Source organism: Amblyraja radiata, chromosome 31 (assembly GCF_010909765.2).
Source record: "Amblyraja radiata isolate CabotCenter1 chromosome 31, sAmbRad1.1.pri, whole genome shotgun sequence".
Classification (NCBI taxonomy): Eukaryota; Metazoa; Chordata; class Chondrichthyes; order Rajiformes; family Rajidae; genus Amblyraja; species Amblyraja radiata.
Genome location: NC_045986.1, coordinates 10462069 through 10488447, shown reverse-complemented (window position 1 = coordinate 10488447; position 26379 = coordinate 10462069). Strand labels below are relative to the sequence as shown.

At 44.8% G+C, this 26379-nt stretch overlaps 1 protein-coding gene across 1 annotated transcript in view; it reads left to right on the top strand.

The window, feature by feature from the left end:
- Positions 1–25306, top strand: part of nmnat1 (nicotinamide nucleotide adenylyltransferase 1) — a 41619-nt gene extending 16313 nt beyond the window's left edge. The window contains exons 6-9 of the mRNA XM_033047783.1: positions 13911–14088; positions 17553–17731; positions 20613–20714; positions 24910–25306. Of these exons, the coding sequence (XP_032903674.1) occupies positions 13911–14088; positions 17553–17731; positions 20613–20714; positions 24910–24969 (519 nt within the window). The 3' untranslated portion in view covers positions 24970–25306. The remainder of the gene's footprint in view (positions 1–13910; positions 14089–17552; positions 17732–20612; positions 20715–24909) is intronic.
- Positions 25307–26379: the final 1073 nt, after the last annotated feature.

Below are 26379 nucleotides of genomic sequence, written 5' to 3'. Positions count from 1 at the left end.
AAGATTATTTACTGCTTATAATATGGATGCTTTCACTACTTCTTCTTCTTTTCGAGTCCATCTTGTTACAAATGTTGGCCTCGCTGCCATCGTCCGTCCTGAAAAGGACGCGAGCTTCCGGCGACAGCCAGTGGGAGCCATCACTTGTCGCAATAGATGATGGTGGCAGCAGAATTAGCTCAGGATACTTCCAGTTCCCACCCCCGCGACGTGGACGCTTCTGCTTCTGTGATTCTGCAATGGTCTGAATAAAAAATATTTTGTGCCAAGTCTTGTTGGTTTTGGTTAAGAAGGGGGAATCTTGGTGAAATCTTCCATTTAGTGTAAACAAATATGAATCTAATTGCTACACCCTTGGTAAGCAATCCCTTCTCTTCCACTCCACAAAACCATGCTCTTTGCATCTCGTTGTTCAAGACTTGCCCTTTTATCACCGATCTTCCTGAGAGGTATCTTGAGATAGACACAAAATGCTGGAGTAACTCAGCGGGACAGACAGCGTCTCTGGATAGATGGGATATTTTATCTAGATATCTAAATATCTAGCTATTTTTCAGCTGGACCAGCACAAGTCTTTCAAGGGTCTTCATGACTACAGAGGTCATGTAAGACCAGTAATCCTTGTCTTTTTGGGGACAGGGACAATAGTGGAGACTTTGAAGCAGGCAGGGACAGTACAGGTTTGCAGGGACTGGTTAAAAATGTCTGTGTAGAGCGGTGTCAGTTGTTCGGCACAGTGCTTGCGGGTAGAGGGGGAAATATTGTCCGGTCCTGGAGATTTCCGGCTTTTCTGTCTTCTGTACAGTCTCCCCACCTCCTCAATTTCTATTGTTGGTGATGGGGAAGTGGCCAGACTGTAGTTGGGCAGCAAGGAGGGGGTGGGTAGTGGATGAGGGACCAGTCATTGCAGACTGGAGTCAGGCTGTAAGTGGGTATTAAGTGGTGATTGGAGAGGGGTGGGTGGGAAAGGGCCCAGTCTTTGCAGACTGGAGTCAGGCTGTGAGTAGGTGTGAAGTGGTAATTGGGGAGGGGGGAAGGGGGTACCAGGGTTAAGTTTCTGTTTATCGAACCTGAAGTAGAACTCGTTCAGGACGTTGGTCAGCTGATGATTGCCCAAGGAGCGCGGGGGGGGGGGGGGGGTCCTCTTGTAGCTGGTGATTTCTTGCAAGCCCTTCCAAACTGAAGAAGAGTCATTAACTGAGAACCTGCTCCTCAACTTCTCAGAGTACCTTTCCTTGGCAGTTCTGAACAAAGATCTTATAGGCCATTCCTGCAAAATGCAATGGGCTGACGTGTAGTACGCTATGGAGGGGATCCTGGGCATTTTTTCTGCCCATTTTAGTAACCGGAACCTACCCGACCCGACCCTACCCTACTCGCAGTGTAATCAACGTTGCGGGGGAACAGTTTGGGTGTGTGATATAGGGTTAGATTCATAATTCTATTAGTTCATAATTCTGTTAATTCTTGTTAAAGAAAAATGTTTATAAATTTTGACTGGTAATTTTCTTTTTTAATATATTTTAAATCATTTCTTTTTAAATGGCTCATAAGCTGTGTTTGAGTTGATTTTGCATTACACTTGCACTCTGTAATTCATTCATCTAATCACACACTGTTCACAATTGCAGTATTTGGGAAAATAATAGCAATATGAAGATTCCAGTTGCTCTAGCCCTGGAATGTTACTTAATGTTTTTGTGCTTATTTTCTATTTTCTATGGAGTTGTTTCTCCACAAATAAAAAGGGGTCTGGTCTTCCCAATAGCCAGAGAGTGGAATGAGATCTGCCTGTAATGGTGGGGTTATCTAATTGAAGAATTTCACAAAATTAAATTTGTTTTGAGCAAGATTTACAAAAGCTGTATAACTTAAGGATGGTTTTATTCTATGAGCATACAACTAACTAGATTGTGCTGGAAAGAACACACATACATGAATGTGATATACCCTGTAGATGTATATAATCATATAACACACACAATTATATTTCTTCTGATTTTTTCATCCAATGATGAACTTTATTTCAGACTAGACAAGGGGCATTAAATAATAAACATTGTAAACCTCCCCGCAACTTCACTTTGGTGTCTTGGCTGTGCTGATCCGGGCCAGGCTCCCCGCACGCTGTGGAAGGAACATAGGCATCTTTTCGCTTTTATTGTGATTTATTTGTCTTTTCTTACCTTTCCTCCTTAACGGGGAACCTGAAGTCGGGTCGCCTACATTGGCGATTGGAACAATTTACCGCAGAGCAGTAGGCAACACTGGTCGATGTGGACGGCATGGTCAAAGTCAAAGACCAAAGTGAAGATACGAGAGTGGAGGCGGAAGCAAAGATCCGATCTTTGGCCGGAAGCAAAATGGCGGAGGCTAGTTGGTAAAATGGGTCCTATAATCAGCCATGAATCTGTCCATGACCGTACTACGTGTTTTGCGTAGGAGTAGGCCATCTTGCTCCGCTATAAGATCTTGTTCCAAACTGAAGAAGAGTCATTAGCTGAGAACTTGCTTCTCAATCTTCTCAGAGTACCTTTCCTTGGCAGTTCTGAATCCTCTTCTCAGCTTGTACTTGGCCTGCCTGTAGAGGTCTGCATCCCCGCTCCTGTAGGCCTCCTCTTCAGGCTGGCGGAGCTGTCTTGAGTTCTGCTGTAAACCAGGGCTTGTCGTTGTTGAACCTGATCCGGGTGCTAGTGGGAATGCAACTGTCCTCACAAAAGCTGACATATGATGTCACAGTGTCTGTATATTCGTCGAGGCTTGTGGTTGCTTCCCTGAACACATTCCAATCAGTGCGGTCAAAGCAGGACTAGGTTTTCAATGCCCTCGCTTGTCCACTTTTTCATTGTTCTGACCACAGGCTTAGCAGAGTTTAGTTTCTGCCAGTAGGTCGGAATAAGGTGAACTAAACAATGATCAGAGAGACCCTGAGCCGTTCGATGAACAGATCGACGTGCGTTCTTGATTGAAGTGTAACAGTGATCGGGTGTTCTCTCCCCTCTGGTGGGGCAGGTAACATGAAGTCTGTACTTTGGAAGGGCACGGCTGAGGTTAGCCTTGTTAAAGTCCCCCAAAACAATGACCATGAAGTCCAGGAAGTCACTCTCTACCCTCACTACCTGGTCAGTGAGTTGCGTTTGCGCCTCACGTACGCAGGCTTGATGTAAACTCCAGCGTGAATAAAAGAGGCAAATTCCCTCGGAGAATAAAAGGGTTTGCAGTTTATAAAGAAAGATTCTCGATTGGGAGAGCAGTAGTTTGACAGTACCGTGATGTTGCTGCACCAGTCCTGGTTAGTATAGAAGCATATTCCACCGCCTCTTGATTTTCCCGCTGCATCGGCTTCGCGGTCCGCTCCGTGTGGTTGGAAGCCAGCCAGTTGCAGCGCGTTGTCCGGGGTCGACTCACACAGCCAGGTCTCGGCGAAGCGCAGGGCAGCGGTTCGAGAGAAGTCCTTGTTTGTCCGGTGCGGGACTTGCAGTTCGTCCGCTTTGTTGTTGAGAGAGCGTACGTTTGCGGTGTGCGTGATCCTTGTCGCCGGAGTCGGGTGAGTGCTCCAGAGCCCTTCCCACGGGTCCTCCTCCGTCTCCAGACCTTGAACACAGCCCCGCCAACAAGTATGTCCAAATAATCCAGCTAGTCAGAGAAATCTGTATAGATATATAACCATATAACAATTACAGCACGGAAACAGGCCATCTCGACCCTTCTAGTCCGTGCCGAACACGTATTCTCCCCTAGTCCCATATACCTGCGCTCAGACCATAACCCTCCATTCCTTTCCCGTCCATATAACTATCCAATTTATTTTTAAATGATAAAAACGAACCTGCCTCCACCACCTTCACTGGAAGCTCATTCCACACAGCCACCACTCTCTGAGTAAAGAAGTTCCCCCTCATGTTACCCCTAAACTTCTGTCCCTTAATTCTCAAGTCATGTCCCCTTGTTTGAAACTTCCCTACTCTCAGTGGGAAAAGCTTATCCACGTCAACTCTGTCTATCCCTCTCATCATTTTAAAGACCTCTATCAAGTCCCCTCTTAACCTTCTGCGCTCCAAAGAATAAAGCCCTAACTTGTTCAACCTTTCTCTGTAACTTAGTTGCTGAAACCCAGGCAACATTCTAGTAAATCTCCTCTGTACTCTCTCTATTTTGTTGACATCCTTCCTATAATTAGGCGACCAAAATTGTGCCCCATACTCCAGAATTGGCCTCACCAATGCCTTGTACAATTTTAACATTACATCCCAACTTCTATACTCAATGCTCTGATTTATAAAGGCCAGCACACCAAAAGCTTTCTTTACCACCCTATCTACATGAGATTCCACTTTCAGGGAACTGTGCACAGTTATTCCCAGATCCCTCTGTTCACCTGCATTCTTCAATTCCCTACCATTTACCATGTACGTCCTATTTTGATTTGTCCTGCCAAGATGTAGCACCTCACACTTATCAGCATTAAACTCCATCTGCCATCTTTCAGTCCACTCTTCCAACTGGCATAAATCTCTCTGTAGACTTTGAAAATCTACTTCATTATCCACAACCCCACCTATCTTAGTATCATCTGCATACTTACTAATCCAATTTACCACACCATTATCCAGATCATTGATGTACATGTCAAACAACAGTGGACCCAACACAGATCCCTGTGGCACCCCACTAGTCACTGGCCTCCAACCTGACAAACAACCATCCACCATTACTCTCTGGCATCTCCCATTCAGCCACTGTTGAATCCATCTTGCTACTCCACCATTAATACCCAACCATTGAACCTTCTTAACCAACCTTCCATGAGGAACCTTGTCAAAGGCCTTACTGAAGTCCATATATACAACATCCACTGCTTTACCCTCATCAATTTCCCGAGTAACCTCTTCAAAAAATTCAAGAAGATTAGTCAAACATGACCTTCCAGGCACAAATCCATGTTGACTGTTCCTAATCAGACCCTGTTTATCCAGATGCTTATATATATTATCTCTAAGTATCCTTTCCATTAATTTGCCCACCACTGACGTCAAACTAACAGGTCTATAATTGCTAGGTTTACTCTTAGACCCCTTTTTAAACAATGGAACAACATGCGCAGTACGCCAATCCTCCGGCACTATTCCCGTTTTTAATGACATTTGAAATATTTCTGTCATAGCCCCTGCTATTACTACACTAACTTCCCTCAATGTCCTAGGGAATATCCTGTCCGGACCTGGAGACTTATCCACTTTTATATTTCTCAAAAGTGTCAGTACTTCCTCTTCTTTGAATCTCATAGTTTCCATAGCTACTCTACTTGTTTCCCTTACCTCACATAATTCAATATCCTTCTCCTTGGTGAATACCGAAGAAAAGAAATTGTTCAATATCTCCCCCATCTCTTTTGGCTCTGCAGATAGCTGTCCACTCTGACTCTCTAATGGACCAATTTTATCCCTCGTTATCCTTTTGCTATTAATATAGCTGTAGAAACCCTTTGGGTTTACTTTCACCTTACTTGCCAAAGCAACCTTATATCTTCTTTTAGCTTTTCTAATTTCTTTCTTAAGATTCTTTTTACATTCTTTATACTCCTCAAGCACCTCATTTACTCCATGCTGCCTATAATTATTGTAGATCTCCCTCTTTGTCCAATTTCCCTTGAAAACCGTGGCTCTTTCCGATTTTTACTATTTCCTTTCAACCGAACAGGGACATAAAGATTCTGTATTCTTAAAATGTCACCTTTAAATGTACTCCATTTCTCTTCCACATCTTTCCCATAAAACAAAATGTACCAATTTACTCCTTTTAAATCCTTTCGCATCTCCTCAAAGTTAGCCTTTCTCCAATCAAAAATCTCAACCCTAGGTCCAGTTCTGACCCTCTCCATAATTATATTGAAACTAATGGTATTGTGATCACTGGTCCCGAACTGTTCCCCAACGCATACCTCTGCCACCTGACCCATCTCATTTCCTAACAGGAGGTTCAGCGCCGCCCCTTCTCTAGTAGGTACTTCTATGTATTGCTGCAAAAAACTATCCTGCACACATTTTACAAACTCCAACCCATCCAGCCCATTTACAGAATGTGTTTCCCAGTCTATGTGTGGAAAATTGAAATCTCCCACAATCACTACCTTGTGCTTACTACTAATATCTGCAATCTCCTTACATATTTGCTCTTCCAATTCTCGCTCCCCATTTGGCGGTCTATAATACACCCCTATAAGTGTTGCTACCCCTTTCCCATTTCTCAGTTCCACCCAAATAGCCTCCCTAGACGAGCCCTCTAATCTATCCTGCCAAAGCACTGCTGTAATATCTTCCCTGATAAGCAATGCAACACCTCCACCTCTTGCCCCTCCAATTCTATCACACCTGAAGCAACAAAATCCTGGAATATTTAATTTCCAATCACAGCCCTCCTGCAACCATGTTTCACTGATCTCCACAACATCATACTTCCAGTTGTCAAGCCAGGCTCTAAGTTCATCCACCTTTCTTACAATGCTCCTAGCATTAAAATATACACATTTAAGAAACCCACCCTCTCTTATTCTCTGTTTGTTGTCTTTTTCTTCTCTCTCCCCTACATTTTGGGTCAGAGTGCTACCATTCTCTGCCTCCTGCCTCACACACTGACTGCTAGCTTTCCCAATTTGAGTCCCTCCCCCCAACCATATAGATATATAACTAGAGAGCAGTCCTGAACTACTATCTACCTTATTGGTGACCCCCTGACTATCTTTGATCGGATTTTACTGGCTTTACCTAGCACTAAACATTATTCCCTTATCACTATAAATGGCACAATTGTAATCATGTCTGGCGGGGGAGGAGGGGGGAATAGATGGAGAGGAGGGCAGTTGGGGAGGTGAGGAGGGATAGCGGGGGAGGTGGGGGATAGAGGAATAGGAGGGGGTAGGGAGGGGAGAGGAGTTATGGAGGGAGTGACTGAGGGTAGGCGAAAGGTGAGGGAGGGATTCGGGGAGGGGAGGAGGAGAGAGGAAAGATTCTGGGGAGGTGAGGAGGGATAGTGGGGGGATTAAGGGAGATGAGCGGGTAAGGAGGGAGAGGGGGGAAAGGGGGAGGTGAGGTGGGGAGGAGGGGGAATAGAGGGAGAGGAGGGCAGTGAGGGAGGTGAGGAGGGATAGTGGTGGGGTAGGGGGAGGTGAGAGGTGGGGGATAGAGGGATAGGAGGGGGTAGGGAGGGGAGGGGAGAGGAGTTATGGAGGGTGGGAGGGAGTGACAGAGTAGGGGAAAGGAGAGGGAGGGAGAGGTGATGGAGGGGAGGAGGAGAGGAGAAAGAAGAGGGAGGGTGAAGAGGAGGGGGAGGGAGTGCTGGGGGATTAGGGGAAATGAGCCATGCCCTTGCAATTGGGGGCTATGCGTGAGTGGTGGAATATCGCGATGGGGAAACGAGTTGCGTTGGGGACCAGGCCTCTCATGTGACAGGGACCCAACGGATCCCACTTCGTCTAGTATATATATACATATATATATGAATTTTAACAGGATGTTGAGAATTTAAGACACACAGTTGAAATAGATTTTCAGCTGTAGTTCAGAATGGCTGGGTATAAATTGGCATCTCACAAAGTCTTTGTTGGGCCTCTGGGTCACTTGTGTCTAGTATAACACCCAGGTTATGCTTTCCAAATCCACGTTGCAAAGGTTGCACAAATGTCCCGTTCTGCAGTCTATGAACGAGAGGGCGATGCAACTAATCGAGGGTCTGTAAATTATTGTCGAATATTTTGATGGTCAAACAAGTTCAGGCTCAGTTTTACTGCTTTGCTCAGTCTTCTGATAAAATTGCAACATTTCAAATAAGGTTTGTGATGGTATTGATTTAATCAATTCAATATTTGTCTGATCGACACAAAATGCTGGGGTTAACTCAGCGGGACAGGCGGCATCTCTGGATAGAAGGAACGGGTGACATTTCGGGTCGAGGACCCTTCTTCAGACTGAGAGTTGGGGGAGAGGGAGACAGAGATAAGGAAGTGTAAGGTGTGAAAACGAGACATCAAAAGAGATGAGGTTCTAGGAAAATGTAGGAAAGATCCTTGCTAACAAGGAGAAGTTGACAACTAGGTTGTCATGCCATTGTGTATGCCAAAATTTAAAAAAATGTTTTATTAATAGATAATAACTTGATTCTGACTTACAAGGTGCACTGTTTAGTCATTCAGTGAATGATGTAGGATGAGACAACATCTCCAGGCTAGCTGTGTCTCCAAACTATGTCAGTAGTTACAATGGTGCAATCTACCCAGCACTTTGGAACATTGACCAGGTACGTCCCATTCACAAAAAGCAGGATAAATCCAACCAATTTAATTACCATCTAATCAATCTCATCTAAATCATCAGCAAAATGATGGAAGGGGTTGGCGTCAATGGTATGAAGTGGCACTTATTTACAATTAAATGTAGTCACTCATGCTCAGTTTGGGATAGACCAGATTCACTGAACTCCTGACCTCATCACAGCCTGATTTCCGGAGGTGACGTTAGAGTGATCTTCCTTGGCAAAACTGAACCTAGCGTGGTGTCACAGTGCCCTGAAATCTGAATGCTTCAAAGGGAAAAGATCCCAATTGTTGGAATCAAACTTTTCGCAAAGGAAGATTGAACTTCCAGCCCCAGGAAATAATACAGGAATTCCACAGGGCAAGTCAGTCTCATTGTCTCAAACATCTCCAGCTGCTTCATCAATGACGTTACTTTTATCGCAAGATCATAGGTGGGGTCGTTCACTGATGATCCCATGATGTAAAATTCCATTCACGACTCCTTAGCGAAGGAAGCAGTCCGTGCCTGCCTACTGCAAGATCAGACAACATGCATGCGTGGGTTGATAAGTAGAATGTAACATTCTCAGCAAACAAAATGCCAGGCACAGACCATCTCCATCAACAGAAAATCTATTGATGTATCCTTGACATTCACGGCATTATCATCACCAAGTGCCCCAGTCATCAGTCACCACTGATTAGAAACTCAATTGGACCAGTCACATAAATTCTATGGTTACCAGAGCTGGTCAGAGGATGGGGATCAGCTAGCAGGTGACTCACCCTCACACACTCCAAGGCCTTTCTATCAAGGCACAAGTCAGGACTGTGAAGGTCTGAAGAAAGGTCACGACCCTAACCATTACCCATTCATGTTCTCCGACCAGTCTGACTGTCCCTGGTTACATTTTATCTCTGTTTAAGAAGGAACTGCAGATGCTGGAAAATCAAAGGTAGACAAAAGTGCTGGAGAAACTCAGCGGGTGCAGCAGCATCTATGGAGCGAAGGAAATAGGCAACGTTTCGGGACGAAACGTTGCCTATTTCCTTCGCTCCATAGATGCTGCTGCACCCGCTGAGTTTCTCCAGCACTTTTGTCTACCTTACATTTTATCTCTGTTTGCTTTGTGGTTACCTTGCTCCACGCTAACAATGATCTATTCTACATTTCCCTTGATCTCCACCCCCTTTGATATCTTAGAAATATAGACATAGAAACATAGAAAATAGGTGCAGGAGGAGCATTCGGCCCTTCGAGCCAGCACCGCCATTCATTGTGATCATGGCTGAGCGTCCCCAATCAATAACCCGTGCCTGCCTTCTCCCCATATCCCTTGATCCCCCTAGCTGCTAGAGCTCTATCTAACTCTCTCTTAAATCCATCCAGTGATTTGTCCTCCACTGCCCTCTGTGGAGGGGAATTCCACAAATTCACAACTCTCTGGGTGAAAACGTTTTTTCTCACCTCAGTCTTAAATGGCCTCCCCTTTATTCTAAGACTGTGGCCCCAGGTTCTGGACTTGCCCAACATTGGGAACATTTTTCCTGCATCCAGCTTGTCCAGTCCTTTTATAATTTTATATGTTTCGATAAGATATAAGTTGTTCTCACACCTTACACTTCCTTATCTCTGTATCCCCCCCCCCCTCCCCTGACTCTCAGTCTGAAGAAGGCTCTCGACCCGAAACGTCACCCATTCCTTCTCTCCAGAGATGCTGCCTGACCCGCTGAGTGACCCCAGCATTTTGTGCCTATCTTAAGCATTTGAGGACGGTGACCAAAACCTTTTCCCTCCCCTGTTTTATAAAATCTCCCCGCCCATCTTCCCACAGCCACAGGTGAGAAAGGGTCAACAGGTCAGTACAGGGCAGAAGTGAGCGCTGGTACCCGAAGCAGATTGGCAGGTTAGGACATTACTTGTAGCAGGCCAACTTCGTCGCACAGTCTAATGAGATGACTGGAGTGAGAGTCTCAGATCCTGATCCATATGAGGTCCATGCCATTCATTAGAGATTGATATCTGGGTTAAAGGCACTCGTAAACAGGTCTTCGGGTCTAATCAGAAGTGTCCTAATGATAACCGCTGATAAGCATTGGTATAGGTTTATTATTGCCTTGTGTACCGAGTTACAGAGACAAACTTTATTTTGTACGCTGTCCAGACAGATCATGAGTGTGATCACACCTGACATGAGTAAATCAGGCGGTGTTAAAGAGAGAATAAACAGCGTGAAGAATATCGTGTCACAGCTACAGAGAAACCAAGTAAATGGGTCTCCAAAATGTAACAGGTGAAGGAGTACAACTTAGGCTTTCATGATTCCAATTTTACACACAGTGCTGCAGCAGGTAGTGCTGCTGCCTCATAACCCCAGTGGCCAGCGTTCAGTCCCGGACACCATGTTTTAAAGGGCATATCATTAGCAAGGATTAATGTTTATATGAGAGTAATGTATAAATTGTTTACCATCGTTGAGGTAGCTCCAAGCATAGTGTATGAACCTGCATGAAGAGATTTCTCCAAACAGCAACATTTCCCAGTCATGGTGACACGGCTTTACACTTGTTCACAGAAAACATCAGATCACGCAGATCAGGCAGCATCTCAGGAGGGCGTGGATGGGTGATATTTCGGGTCGGGATCCTTTCTAAGCTAGATTGAATAGGTGGTCCAAGTGAATAACGAATACCAAGTGGATACTGATAAGGGGGAAGGGGAGAGGGGAGGTTTGATTGGAAGAAAGTTGGACAAAAGCCAGAGATGAAAAGATAACAAAAGAGTCAGTGAGGTAGAGAAAGGAGTGAAATGTGAAGCCAGAGGGGAGAAGGCGGGGGAGGGGGGAGGAGGAGGGGCTGCTGTAGTGGGAGGAATGGGTGCACACCCATGTGGGGCAGATAAATAGAGGGAGGGAAGGGGAGGTTGGTGTTGCCTAAGCCTGGAGAATTCAATGTTTTTACTTTGGGTTGTAATCAAAGACTCTCATTATCATATAACCATATAACCATATAACCATATAACAATTACAGCACGGAAACAGGCCATCTCGGCCCTACAAGTCCGTGCCGAACAACCTTTTTCCCTTAGTCCCACCTGCCTGCACTCATACCATAACCCTCCATTCCCTTCTCATCCATATGCCTATCCAATTTATTTTTAAATGATACCAACGAACCTGCCGCCACCACTTCCGCTGGAAGCTCATTCCACACAGCTACCACTCTCTGAGTAAAGAAGTTCCCCCTCATGTTACCCCTAAACTTCTGTCCCTTAATTCTGAAGTCATGTCCTCTTGTTTGAATCTTCCCTATTCTCAAAGGGAAAAGCTTGATCACATCAACTCTGTCTATCCCTTTCATCATTTTAAAGACCTCTATCAAGTCCCCCCTTAACCTTCTGCGCTCCAGAGAATAAAGACCTAACTTATTCAACCTATCTCTGTAACTTAGTTGTTGAAACCCAGGCAACATTCTAGTAAATCTCCTCTGTACTCTCTCTATTTTGTTGACATCCTTCCTATAATTGGGCGACCAAAATTGTACACCATACTCCAGATTTGGTCTCACCAATGCCTTGTACAATTTTAACATTACATCCCAGCTTCTATACTCAATGCTCTGATGTATAAAGGCTAGCATACCAAAAGCTTTCTTTACCACCCTATCTATATGAGATTCCACCTTCAAGGAACTATGCACGGTTATTCCCAGATCCCTCTGTTCAACTGTATTCTTCAATTCCCTACCATCCTGGCCGCGCTCTCATTTTATCTTCAAGAAAAAGTTATAGGGGCTGAAAACCATGACCAGCAGATTCATGAGTAGCTTCTTCCCAACAACCATCAGGCTCTTGTACACTGCACATCAAAACGGTCGCCCAGTCTACGTTTGATACAACACGTTGACTCAGAAGCTTTTCAATGTACCTTGGTGCATGTGACAATAAACTAAACTGAAACTGAGCTGAAAATGAAACTGGGTCTCAGCCTATGTTGGGAGGTTAGTGTTGTGCAGTGGGGGGTGACAGACAGCCATTCTTGCGACTGCGGACATCCAGACCAGACCATCCCACACATCGTGAATGACTGCTCCCCTCGGCCTGCTAGATAACCCGGATGTTAAACATTTTAAGTCCCCTTCTCTTTCTGACCTGGGCCTCCTCCATTGCCAGAGTGAGGTCACACAAAAATACAGCGTCAGCTTGGGTAGCCAGCAACCCAACGGTGTGAACAATGATCTCTCAATTTTAGGTAACACCACCCCCTCCCCATGTCATGTTCCCCCTCTCTTCACTGTGCCCCATCCATTCCTCTCACTATCCCATCCTCTTTCCCCTTCATTCGGTCCCCTTCCCCCTATATCCCTTCCTCTGGCTTCATATTTCACATTCCTTCTCTCATCTTACACCCTTTTGTCTATTTTTCATCTCTAGTTTTCGTCCACTCATTTGTCGATCAAACCCACCTCAACTTCATGCATCCATCACTTGCCGTCTTTTGTCCCGCCCCCCATCTCTCTTCCAGCTCTCCCCCCCCCCCCGTACGATCAGTCTCAAGAAGAATCCAGACTCAAAACGTCACCTATCCATGTTCTCCAGAGATGCTGCCTGACACGCTGAGATACAACAGCACTCTGGGTTACTTTTGGAAACCAGCATCTGCAGTTCCTTGTATCTCCATTTTAGTATAGTTTAGTTTAGAGATACAGCACGGAAACAGGCACTTCGTCCACTGAGTCTGCACCAACCAGCGATCCCCGCACACTAACACTATCCCATACACACTAGTGACAATTTACACTTATACCTAGCCAATTAACCTACAAACCTGTACGTCCTTGGAATGTGGGAGGAAACCGAAGATCTCGGAGAAAACCCATGTGGTGACACGGAGAACGTGCAAACTCCTTACAGACAGCATCCGCAGCCAGGATTGAACTCGGGTCACCGCTGTGCCACCATGACGCCCTTTTATACTGGTTCATGTATGTTCACCCAGGGGCTGCTCTCTTCACTCCTTTAGACTAATGGGATAGAGTGAAGCCTGATATATAACACTGAACTAAACAGTTCAGTGGTGCCCCATTCAGGTTTTCTATTATTCTATGTCTAGGAAGGAACTGCAGATGCTGGTTTAAACTGAAGATAGACACAAAAAGCTGGAGTAACTCAGCGGGTCAAACAGCATTTTTGGAGTAAAAGAATAGATGACGCTTTGGATTGAGACCCTTCTTTAGACTCTTTTTCTTCAGTCTGAAGAAGGGACTGGACTCGAAACATCACCTATTCCTTTTATCCAGAGACGCTGTCTGATCCGTTGAGTTACTCCAGCCGTTTGTGACTTTTAGATCAATCTACCGAGCTACCAATACAACAGCATATACAACATGCCTTCTGAAAATCTATACCCTGCAATTTCTACATTCTCTTTAGATATTTAGTTGCTCCTTTGCGTTTATTTTTTTTCGATCGGAGCATGTTATAATAATTCCCTGCTGACATTGTTCATAACTAGTTAAGGGTGATGATGCAAGTTAATAGTCTGCCGGTAGCGGACTTTAGTTGCAGTCCTGTTTGTCAGTTTCTGTGTACTTAGTTGTCAAGGTCAGTCTGTAATCATTTCCAAACTCTGGGCTGACATGGAGCCTGGCGTTTGACAGGTTTTTACATCCACAGCTCCCTTGGCCACCTTGGTTCCTTTTTGCAGCTCGGCCCTCAACGGACACAATGCCGACAGATTTCAGTGGTACCTGGCATTTGGTCAGCAATGAAAATCTTGACCCTTACTTGCAAGCATTGGGTGAGTATGTAAGTGTTTATAGCAAGTCAGTTGCAGCTCTGATGACTGCTGATAGTTTATGCTGATGTGGATTATAAGTTTTTGTTTTCTTTTATCATGGAGTGTTTGGAAGCTGGATAAATTGTTTTAGTAGGTACACAAAATTGCTGGGGAAACTCAGCGGGTGCAGCAGCATCTATGGAGCGAAGGAAATAGGCGACGTTTCGGCCCGAAACGTCGCCTATTTCCTTCGCTCCATAGATGCTGCTGCACCCGCTGAGTTTCCCCAGCAATTTTGTGTACCTTCGATATTCCAGCATCTGCAGTTCCCTTTTGAACACTGAATAAATTGTTTTAGTGCCTGATCCTCTTTATAGCAATCTGGCAAATAAAATAAATCAAGGCGCTTCGGACAATTTGTGTATTAACAATACAGGGTCGTAGCTGTAGAGTTGCTGCCTTACAGTGCCAGAGACCTGGGTTTGACCCTGGCACCTACTGGTGCTGTCTGTACGGAGTTTGTACGTTCTTCCCGTGACCTGTGTGGGTTTTCTCCAAAATCTTCGGTTTCCTCCCACACTCCAAAGACGTACCTGTAGGTTTGTAGGTCAATTGGCTTGGTATAAATGTTTAAGAAAATTGTCCCAAATGTGTGTAGGGTTAATGTGCGGTGATCGCTGGTTGGTGAGGACTCGGTGGGCTGAAGGGCTTGTTTCTTCGCTGTATCTCTAAATTAAACTAAACTAAAACTCTTTCTAAGAATGGGCAATTTTGAAATGTATTCATTAACTCAAGATATTGTTTGTTGATAACATTGGAAATGTTTTTGTGTACTCTGCCCCTGGTCTGCTGCATATTGTACACAATAGCTTACTGGTTATGCTTCAGTATTAATATCCAAATAGCTAAAGATATGTTGATCTTATATCATGTCAATGGGACAGTTTAAATTTGGGCGATTAAATAAATCTGGAATAAGATGCTTGGATCTATGATGGTGACTATGAAACTGCTGAATCGTCAAAACATCCAAGTATCAATTGAATTGAATTGATAGAATGACACAGCATGGAAACAGGCCCTAGAGCCCACTGAGTCCACGCCGACCATTGATCACCCGTTCACACTTGTTTTACGCTGTTCCCACTTTCTTATCCACTCCCTACACACTGGGTGCAATTTGCAGAGGCCAATTAGTCTACAAACCTGACGTCTTTGCGATGCAAGTGGAAACCGGAGCACCTGGAGGAAACCCACTTGGTCACAGGGAGAACGTGCAAACTCCACACAGACAGTACCCAACGTCAGATTCAAACCCGGGTCTCTGGTTCTGTGAGGCAGCAGCTCATCCAGCTGTCTCTTATGTTTTTCAAGGAGTAAATCTGATGGCCCTTTCTCGTCTGTGACCCCAACATGACCCTTAACTGCCCTTTGAAGTCATTGTTCAGTTGTTCATTTGTTCAGTTTAGGCCCAATTGTGGGTAGGCAATGAATTGCAGACTTGGTGAAGTCCCATTCCATGACTTGAATACCTAAATAAATGTCTAATCTGTAATTACACCTGACGACCTGAATGAGCTGTGGTGCGTGTGAGACCAATAGAAATATCCATCAGTACTGACCAAGTCTCAACTTTTCCCAATTACTTCCTAGAGGCGATAGTGCGGGTTTAAATCAGAATCACATTGGGTGCAGCCTTCTGTTGGTGTTCAGAGTCATGTGCAAACTTGCATGTAGGAACCGTCATTCCTCTTGTGTATCGGGGAAAACCAAAGCTAGTTGTAGTACTAAGCTGTAGTGAGACCAGAGGTGGCATCTTCAGTCGATTGGCTGTGTCAGTTGTGGATATAACCAACTTGCTCTAAAAGGCCCTGAGGGTGAAGTCCAGGAATAGAACAGCAGTAGGTCCTACTCATGATCTTTTTATTAGTCCTAATTGGACATGGCTGTGTATGATGAGTAGCTGTTTCAGTGAATGAGTGGAGAACTTCTCTTAATTGTAAAACCACATTTCAGAGTGAATCTTCTTTAGCAGCCCCTTGGGATAGAGGATAACTTCTAGTCTTGTAAGTTCTGAGGTATTTGACGAGGCTCATGTGGGGCACACAGGTTTGTCCACAGATAAAGCATCTGATGCCCAATGAGTTGGGCAGATGCATAGTTTAGAGGAGAGTGCAATCCTTCCACTGTATATGTAGGACTCCTGTGTACTCGTGATGCAAGTTCCTCAGTTCTTGCTATCACCCTGAATATTGACAATGACTAGGAGCTCAGCCTCTGAGTGCATGAAAAGGCAAACACTGTCATTGCATTGCAGGTTTAGATGTGCAGGACAGTGTTAGTGTGGGGGATGATCGCTGGTCTGCGCAGACTCGGTGGGCTGAAGGGTCTGTTTCCACGCTATAACTATAAAGTCTAATGCTGTAGATGGGTCCCGATCCGAAATGTCGTCAGTCTACTTACCTCCGCAGATGCTGAGTTCACGCCTGCGAAGTTACTTTAGCAGCTTGTCTTTTGCTCAAGATTCCAGCATCTGCAGTCCCTTGTGTCTCTCTTTGCACATGTAACCTGGAATGGTTATTTGACTCCAAGACAGTGAAGAAAACAAAGAGAATGCATGCCGTTGTTAACCAAACCATGAAGTACAAGTGTAGAGTGCTAGAACTATATAAAATTACTAGACTAAGTGGGACCCATTGGGTCCCATGTTCGCACGGGAGGGCTGGTCCCCCAACGCAATATTCCACCTCTCCACCAATTCCAATATTGCTGGCCAGTGGGGGGTGGGGTGCTTTCTGGAGCGCTAGCGCTTCATTTCCATTGCCATTGCACTACAAGCACAGGGCAGGCCCAAGCCAAACAGCTCATTGCATTTCCATTAAGGGCTTTCGGCCCGAAACGTTGCCTATTTCCTTCGCTCCATAGATGCTGCCGCACCTGCTGAGTTTCTCCAGCAATTTTGTCTACCAAAGACATTGTAGGTTGCTGTCTTGTAGTTAAACAGCCTCTGTGAATTGCAACTGGTGTGTGGGGAGTGGGCGAGAAAGTGGGACGATGTAGAACGAGTGTGAACGGGTGATCGGTAGTTGGTGTGGTCAGTGATGCTGTATCTTTCAATCAATCCACAACCCATACGACTAAGGTCCCAAGGTTAGGAAATTGGAATAACCCTTGGCCTCCTTCTGTGCCATAAATTTATATAAAAATGGAAATTTCCCTTCCTATCCTCACGTTATCTAGAGTTTATGAATATCTGCAGATTTGGGGGGACCAGAATTGGAATTAAATATGCTTCCTCTATTTGCTCTCTCCCATTCTGATGCAGGGTCCCAACCTGAAAGGTCAACTTACTCCTTTTACCTCCCCAGATGTTGCTTGACCCGCTGCGTTTTTCTAGCGTCTGCTGATTCTCTTCCAGATTTTCAGCATCTGCAGTCTCTTCTGGCTTCTAAACGCAGACTTAAGGCCTAATATTCCTTCGACAGATATTGACTTTCCTACTCGTAAGATTGCGTCTCTGCTGAAACCCGAGAAGGTTATTGAACAGGAGGGAGATTCATTCATCGTCAAAACAAACAGCACCTTCAGAAATTATCAAATCCAATTTACGGTGGGAGTAGAATTTGACGAGGATGTGAAATGTTTGGATAATCGCAAATGCAAGGTAGGAAGCCAGCGTCTATTGCACGAGGTTCAACAATGGTCGTGGAAGTAAAATGATCTTTTATTAGAAAAAAGCTTTTAAAAAGTTGCCTATATTGGCAACATTATTCCTGAACTGAGTGGAGACCAATGGGTAAGTTACTTCCAATCTAGAATGGAGATCACAGATTCACATTATGCATATAATATGTATTTAAACATCACTTTCAGGATAAATTACTATGATTTTATTGGGAGAAATTGCTGAAGTTTTATATATTTTTCACTCTTTAAAGATTAAATTGCTTCCCCTTGTATTACTATTGACTATCAGATGTAAACCAGAGGTATACCCTTTTGTGTGGGAAAGAACTATAGATGCTGGTTTACACGGAAGATAGACACAAAATGCTGGAGTAACTCAGGCAGCATCTCTAGAGAGAAGTAATGGGTGACGTTTCGAGTCGAGACCCTTCTGCAGACTGAGAGTCAGTGGAGCGGGAGACAGAGAGATATGGAAGGGTAAGGTGTGAAAAAACAGATCAAAGGAGACAATGTGAAGGAAAATGTAGAATGGTTCATTGTTAGCTGATGGGAAGGTGACAATGAGGCATACAATCAGTAAAATTTAATCAGGAGGACAGTGAAACTAGTCGGAGAACTAGAATGGGGGAGGGTGGAGAGAGATGGAAACCAAGGATTATTTGAAATCAAAATTCATACCGCTGGGTGAAAAGCTGCCCAAGCGAAATATGAGGCGCTGAGATAAGTCTCATCATATAATGTCTTACACATGTAGCATCCTTCAGAAGTCTGAAGTCCCTCATCACCAGGTTCTTCTTCTTTCGTGTGGCGTGCATAGCCTAAAGTTGTTGGACAACTTGTTCTATTTGATCTTCCGTTTGTGCACGTCGAGTTGATTGCATTAGTCGAAAGGGCGGACCACGTGAAGGTTGCAATTTCCACCCCGTCACCAGGTTCAGAAACAACTACTTTCAGCTCCTTGAACTGACCTGCGCACCTCTGATCCTACCTCAGCAACAGAGTACTACAGACCACCTCTTGCTCTACCGTGGACTTATTTCACTAATTGTGTATCTTTGCACTAATATCTTGTTTTTATTTGGCCCTGCTTCTCTTATCACTAATATGTATGTGCAAGTTATGTGTCATTTATGTTTTTGTGTCTGAGGCTATGTGCCTATGATGCTGCTGCAAGCTAGTTTTTCATTGCACCTTTACCTTACTTTACTTGAATATATGACAATAGATTTTAACTTGTTTCAGCATAACTAATATTGATCTAGAGCATTCATGCAATTCTTAACTGAAATCCTCTGCTCTATTCTCATTTAACCATCTATAGTAAAAATGTTATATCTTCATGCACTTAAACCAACCTCTTACCAGAAGTTTTTAAGAAGGAACTGCAGATGCTGGAAAATCGAAGGTACACAAAAATGCTGGAGAAACTCAGCGGGTGCAGCAGCATCTATGGAGCGAAGGAAATAAGCAACGTTTCGGCCCGAAACGTTGCCTATCTCCTTCGCTCCATAGATGCTGCTGCACCCGCTGAGTTTCTCCAGCATTTTTGTGTACCTTCTTAGCATTCCTTCATCCACTCTCACAATGAAAACTGTCCAAGTAAACACTCTCTCCAGTGGGCGTACTTCCTCACTGGGATTATGTTCCAACCACTATTCAGAGACATGGACTAATGATCTAAACACAAGCCTCCAAATTCCACCATGGTAAATGATAGATCTACATCTGGTTAATTAAACAAATCTACAATGAATGATTAATATATAAAAAAACTCAATATCAAATTCTGCAATTTCATATTACTCACAACTGGCCATTTCTGCCGTAAGTCATCATCTGTGAAATGGTTTTGTTTATTTTTCTCCCCATTAGCACAACCTGACCTGTATTTCACAGCATTAAACATTCAATTGTTCGTATCATTTCCCGCTAAATATTCCCAGTAACCTTAACTACCTTCTATCTCCACAGCAATCTTGACCTCACCCTAGCACAGCTATTCCCTTTGTCCTATCCATCCCTCCCCCAAACATTTCTGCAACTTAAAACCTGATTTTGTTGCTTAGTTCTGATGATCAGTCGTGGACCTGAAACATATGCCCCTGTCCCACTTAGGAAACCTGAACGGAAACCTCTGGAGACTTTGTGCCCCACCCAAGGTTTCCGTGCGATTCCCGGAGGTTCCCGGAGATTTTTGTCAGTCTCCCTACCTGCTTCCACTACCTGCAACCTCCAGCAACCACCTGCAACCTCCTGATTGACCCTACATGTAATTCAGTCTTGCTATTTGCTCAACTCTTATCACTCCCCCTTGCCTAGTGTATCAGTCACCCTTCCATAAGACAAAGATGGTCACTGCATGCATTGATGATGTTGTTACCCGTGTGTGTGAATTTAGAAGAATACCAAATATATTACTATGAACCATGTCTAAGAATCCAGTAAAGTCCAGTAAAATGAGTGGAGATTTCAACAGGAAATAGTTACCACCCCATGGAAATATGTGTAAGACATATTTTAATGCATCATTGGGGTATAAAAATAATGTAAATATGCCCACATTCCAGTCAATTGAATGTGAAATATGAATCTACACGTTGCACGAACCTGAGATTAATTACCCCCCATCTCCTCAGCTTTAACCACATTCATTAGCAGAGTTGAGTAGTGGGTAAAGGGATGACATCACACAGTATTGCACAAGGTCAGAATTCTACAGAACCTAAAGTATTCTTGTTTCTGCACCACTTCTTATAAGATTCACCAGCTGCTCCAACTACATTGTGAAATCCACTGGGTCTGTTCAACCAAGTGAGTCTTAATCTTTCTTTTCACCGTGGCAAACTTTGTTTTTGCAGAGTCTTGTCATGTGGGAGAACAACAAACTGGTGTGCACTCAGAAGGGAGAAAAGAAGAATCGAGGTTGGACTCACTGGATAGAAGGCGATAACCTTCACTTGGTATGTTTCCTATTGGATTGAGAATACCACTGGATCACCCTTCAAGCAGCTCGGTTCCTTAGGAATTCACCAAGTTAATTCGCGGGATGGCGGGACTGTCATATGCTGAGAGAATGGAGCGTCTGGGCTTGTATACTCTGGAATTTAGAGGGGATCTTATTGAAACATATAAGATTAATAAGGGTTTGGACACGCTAGAGGCAGGAAACATATTCCCAAGACACCTCAGACACTCTCCGGCCTCTCCGCGCATTCCATTCTCTAGACCCTCACCCCCTCATCTTCACCATGGACGTCCAGTCACTCTACACCTCCATCCCCCACCAGGATGGTCTCAAAGCCCTCCGGTTCTTCCTCGACCAGAGAAGCAACCTATACCCAGCCACTGACACTCTCCTCCGCCTAGCGGAGCTGATCCTTACCCTCAATAACTTCACGTTTGACTCCTCCCATTTCCTCCAAACACAAGACGTAGCTATGGGCACACGCATGGGCCCCAGCTATGCCTGCCTCTTTGTCGGTTACGTCGAGCAATCCTTGTTCAATACTTACCAGGGCCCCATCCCCGACCTCTACCTCCGTTACATCGACGACTGCTTTGGTACCACCTCCTGCACCCACACACAACTGACTGACTTCATCCACTTCACCACAAACTTCCATCCGGCACTCAAATACACCTGGACCATTTCCGACACTTCCCTACCATTCCTTGACCTCACTATCTCCATCGCAGGTGATAGACTTCTGACTGAGATTCACTATAAACCTACTGACTCCCATGGCTATCTGGACTACACTTCTTCCCACCCTGCTTCCTGTAAGGACTCCATCCCCTATTCCCAATTCCTCCGTCTACGCCGCATCTGCTCCCAGGATGAGACGTTCCACATCAGGGCATCTGAAATGTCCTCATTCTTCAGGGAACGGGGGTTCCCCTCCTCCACCATAGATGAGGCTCGCACCAGGGTCTCTTCCATACCCCGCAACACTGCTCTCTCTCCCCATCCCCGCACTCGCAACAAGGGCAGAGTCCCCCTAGTCCTCACCTTTCACCCCACCAGCCGTCACATACAACAAGTAATCCTCCGTCAGTTTCGCCACCTCCAACGTGACCCCACCACTCGCCACATCTTCCCATCTCCCCCCATATCTGCCTTCTGCAAAGACCGATCCCTCCATAACTCCCTTGTCAATTCTTCCCTTCCCTCCCGTACCACCCCCTCCCCGGGCACTTTCCCTTGCAACCGCAAGAGATGCAACACTTGTCCCTTTACCTCCCCACTCGACTCCATTCAAGGACCCAAGCAGTCGTTCCAGGTGCGACAGAGGTTTACCTGCATCTCCTCCAACCTCATCTATTGCATCCGCTGCTCTAGATGTCAGCAGACCTATATCGGTGAGACCAAGCGGAGGTTGGGCGATCGTTTCGCTGAACACCTTCGCTCGGTCCGCAATAACCAACCTGACCTCCAGGTGGCTCAGCACTTCAACTCCCCCTCCCACTCCGTATCCGACCTCTCTGTCCTGGGTCTCCTCCATGGCCAGAGCGAGCAACACCAGAAATTGGAGGAACAACACCTCATATCCCTTGGGGAGTCTGCATCCTGGGGGCATGAACATTGAATTCTCCCAATTTTGTTAGTCCTTGCTGTCTCCTCCCCTTCCTCAACCCTCCTGCTGTCTCCTCCCATCCCCCAGCCTTCGGGCTCCTCCTGCTTTTTCCTTTCTTCTCCCCGCCCCCCCACCCCCGATCAGTCTGAAGAAGGGTTTCGGCCCGAAAGGTTGCCTATTTCCTTCGCTCCATAGGTGCTGCTGCACCCGCTGAGTTTCTCCAGCTTTTTTGTGTACCAACATATTCCCAACGTTGGGGGAGTCCAGAACCAGGGGCCACAGTTTAAGAATAAGGGGTAAGCCATTTAGAACGGAGATGAGGAAACTTTTTCACACACAGAGTTGTGAGTCTGTGGAATTCTCTGCCTCAGAGGGCGGTGGAGGCCGGTTCTCTGGATACTTTCAAGAGAGAACTAGATAGGGCTCTTGAAGATGACCGAGTCAGGGGATATGGGGAGAAGGCAGGAACGGGGTACTGATTGTGGATGATCAGCCATGATCACATTGAATGGCGGTGCTGGCTTGAAGGGCCGAATGGCCTACTCCTGCACCTATTGTCTATTATCGCAGTGGCGCAGCTTACAGCACCGGAAACCTGGCTTTGATCCCGACTACGGGTGCTGTCTGTATATAATTTGTACATTCTCCCTGGGTTTTCTCTGAGATCTTCGGTTTCCTCCCACACTCCAAAGACGTACAGATTTGTAGGTTAATTGGCTTGGTGTAAATGTAAATTGACCCTAGTGAGTGTAGGATGATGTTAATGTGTGGGGATCACTGGTCGGTGCTGACTCGATGGGCCGAAGGGCCTGTTTCCTCACTGTGTCTCCAACCTAAACTAAAAACCAAACTAAAATTGTGCAGTAGAAAGCCAATTAGTTCAAATTCATTCTTCTCTCTACTCTGTTCATGGTTAACCAAGCTGGCTCCCTGTCCTCACAGATCTGTCACGAGAGCTTCCACTTTGAATCAGGGGAGCCATCAATTTCTCAGGGATAATTTGAGAAGATAATTAAATGCTGCCCTTACCAGTGACTCCCCCACCCCAAGATTTAATGAATGCAAAGCTGGAGATATAGAAACAGATGTAGGGAAGGAACTGCAGATGCTGGTTTAAACCGAAGAAAGACACAAAAAACTGGAATAACTCAGCAGGACAGACAGCATCTGTGGATAGAAGGAATGGGTGACGTTTCGGGTCGAGACCCTTCTTCAGACTCAAAGAACTCGAAGACTTGAAGAAAGGTCTCGATCCAAAATGTCACCCATTCCTTCTATCCTGAGATGCTGCCTGTCCCGCTGAGTTACTCCAGCATTTTGTGTCTATCTTCGATATAGAAACGGACTTGTTTTTCTTGTTCTTTGTCTCTTTATGTCCCCGCTCTCCTCTCTCCGCCTCTCTCACACTGCTGGGGTTTGGTAGCAATACAAATGTACTAGGCTAAAACAAGCCTTGATGGTTTAAAAGTTCATTCAATCCCGAGGAGTAGATTTTTACATTGATATCACATTGAATGGCGGTGCTGGCTCGAAGGGCCGAATGGCCTAGTCCTGCACCTATTGTCTATTTAGTGACCTCATGTTGCACCAAAAGAGGCCTGTTGCAAAAAATTCAGATTAACGATTGCATTATGTCCAACACAAAGACGATAAAACTACACTGAAAAACTGTTTTAAATATCCAAATAATTCTTTTGCCAGTCTCCAAAGACACCGTATGCTCTTTTAGATTCTCTGGAACAGGATTCCTTTACAAGTTATGAATGAACTGTTCCAAAGTTGTTACTGTCAGATGTTCAAGAGCTGAATGATCTCATTTACCAGCCTCATCATGCACTTACTACCCATCAGTATTGTGGCTGCAGGGTGCACTATCTATACTGCAGTAATCTGCCAGATTTCTTCAATAGCAACTGTTCATATGTGTTACCTCCACCATTATGGCCACATGGCGCCAGAGACTCAGATTCGATCCTGACGTCTATGTGGGGTTCGCACGTTTCCCAGTGATGGCGTGGGTTTCCTCCGGGTGCTCTGGTTTCCTCCCACATCCCAAAGCCGTGCGGGTTTATAGGTTAATTAATTGTCCCCTGTGAATCGCCCCCAATAATTATTTGGTAAATAGGCAAGAGGTTGTAATATGTTTAAAATAGTTACCAGTAGTTTTATGATAACAAAAGCTGATTGAGTTTGGGATGTTGATGGTAACCGTTTAGTTAGAGTTTTAGAGATACTACATGGAAACAGGCCCTTTGGCCCAAGCCAGTCATTGGTCACCCTTTCACGCTAGTTCTATGTTATCCCACCTGCGCATCCACTCCCTATACACTAGGTGCAGTTTAAATGCCAATTAACCTGCCAACCCGCACGTCTTTGGGAGGAAACCCACAATGTCACAGGGAGAACGGGCAAACTCCACACAGACAGCACCCCAGATCCGGATCCAACCCATGTCTCTGGTGTTGTGAAGCAACAGCTGCGCCACCCACTGCTAAAATAACAGAATGTTTCACAACCCTAGTCGTTGAGTATTTGACATCATTGCTGGTGGCTTTAATCTACATAATTTCTTTCCTTCCAGGAACTCTACTGTGAAAACAAGATGTGCAAACAGGTTTATAAGAAAATGTCCACCGCATAAGTGAAGGAAAATGCCAAATGTGAAAACTATTAATTTGTACGATTTTAGGACATTGAGTGATCAATAGTGGAAACTTTGCCCATTGCCCTCAGATTTAGATCCGAAGGTACTTCTTACGGCACTGAAATATGGAAACAGATTTCATGTGGCTACCCTTCTGTGCATTGAGGTAATATGTTACTGAGATATTCAGTGTCAATCTGCTCCAAGATTAATTTTGTGGTGGGATTACATTCTTGAACAACTAATGTATTCACACTGTCGATATTTGATTGAATGGAAGTAGCAGTTTCACATGTATGTGGGAATTTGATAATCATAAAGGATTAGCGTCACAGTATGTCTTTTGTTTTTTTTTATATAACTCCAAAACTTCTCCTCTTGTGCAATTTTCAGAGACGCACACTGTGCGTTGCAGCACCCTTTGTATCGGTGGGAAGATTTTCCAGTTTTCCTCGCGCTCATTTTTCCTGATCTAGTTTAGAGATACAGTGCGGAAACAGGCCCTTAGGCCCACTGAGTCCGCACCGACCAGCGATCCCCACACATTAACACTATCCGACACACTTAGGGACAATTTACTTTTTTTTTTAATACCAAGCTAATTAACCTACAAACCTGTACGTCTTTGGAGTGTGGGAGGAAACCGGAGCACCCGGAGAAAACCCGCACATGTCATGGGGAGAACGTACAAACTCTGTACAGACAGCACCCGTAGCCAGGATCGAACCCAGGTCTCCAGTGCTATAAGCGCTGTAAAGCAGAAACTCTATCGCTGAGCCACCATGTAAACGGGTGTAGCAAGTAGATAATGCACAGGATTCTGTCCAGGGTTATTAATTTAGGCCAAAATCATTATATGCGACAGAAAAGGAGAGCATGACATTCTCTGCAGCTCCCAGCCTTCGTATTATGCCCAAGAATAAGTAACCCCCGGGTAATGTGTGGGTTCCATTCCTGGGATGTGTCTGGAATCTCATTTCTCCATGAGTCAGGAATGTCAATTTTGTATACCTACACCTATCGTATCATTCCACATACACTTACCATAAATCTTTCATTGCATTGAATATGCATCCTAATATTTCTGATAACTGAACTAATGTCAGCCTCTAATAAATGTGACAAATCATTTTAGTATTATTATTCTTATTACTATTTTGAAAAATGCTTTAACGTTTTATGAGAAGTAGATTTTTGTGTGAGTCAGGTCGTTGATAACCCAGGCTGGCCCTGTACTACCAAATAGCAAACTTCATGGAGCAGGGTGAACTCAGCGGAGGAGTCCGAAATAAAATTTAAAAAAATGATATTTCTGCCAGATCATTTTAAGTCGGCATTTCTGGAGTCACTTATTATGGAGTCATAATGTAGTCATTATGGAGTCATAATGTGATTCCTAGAGTCATT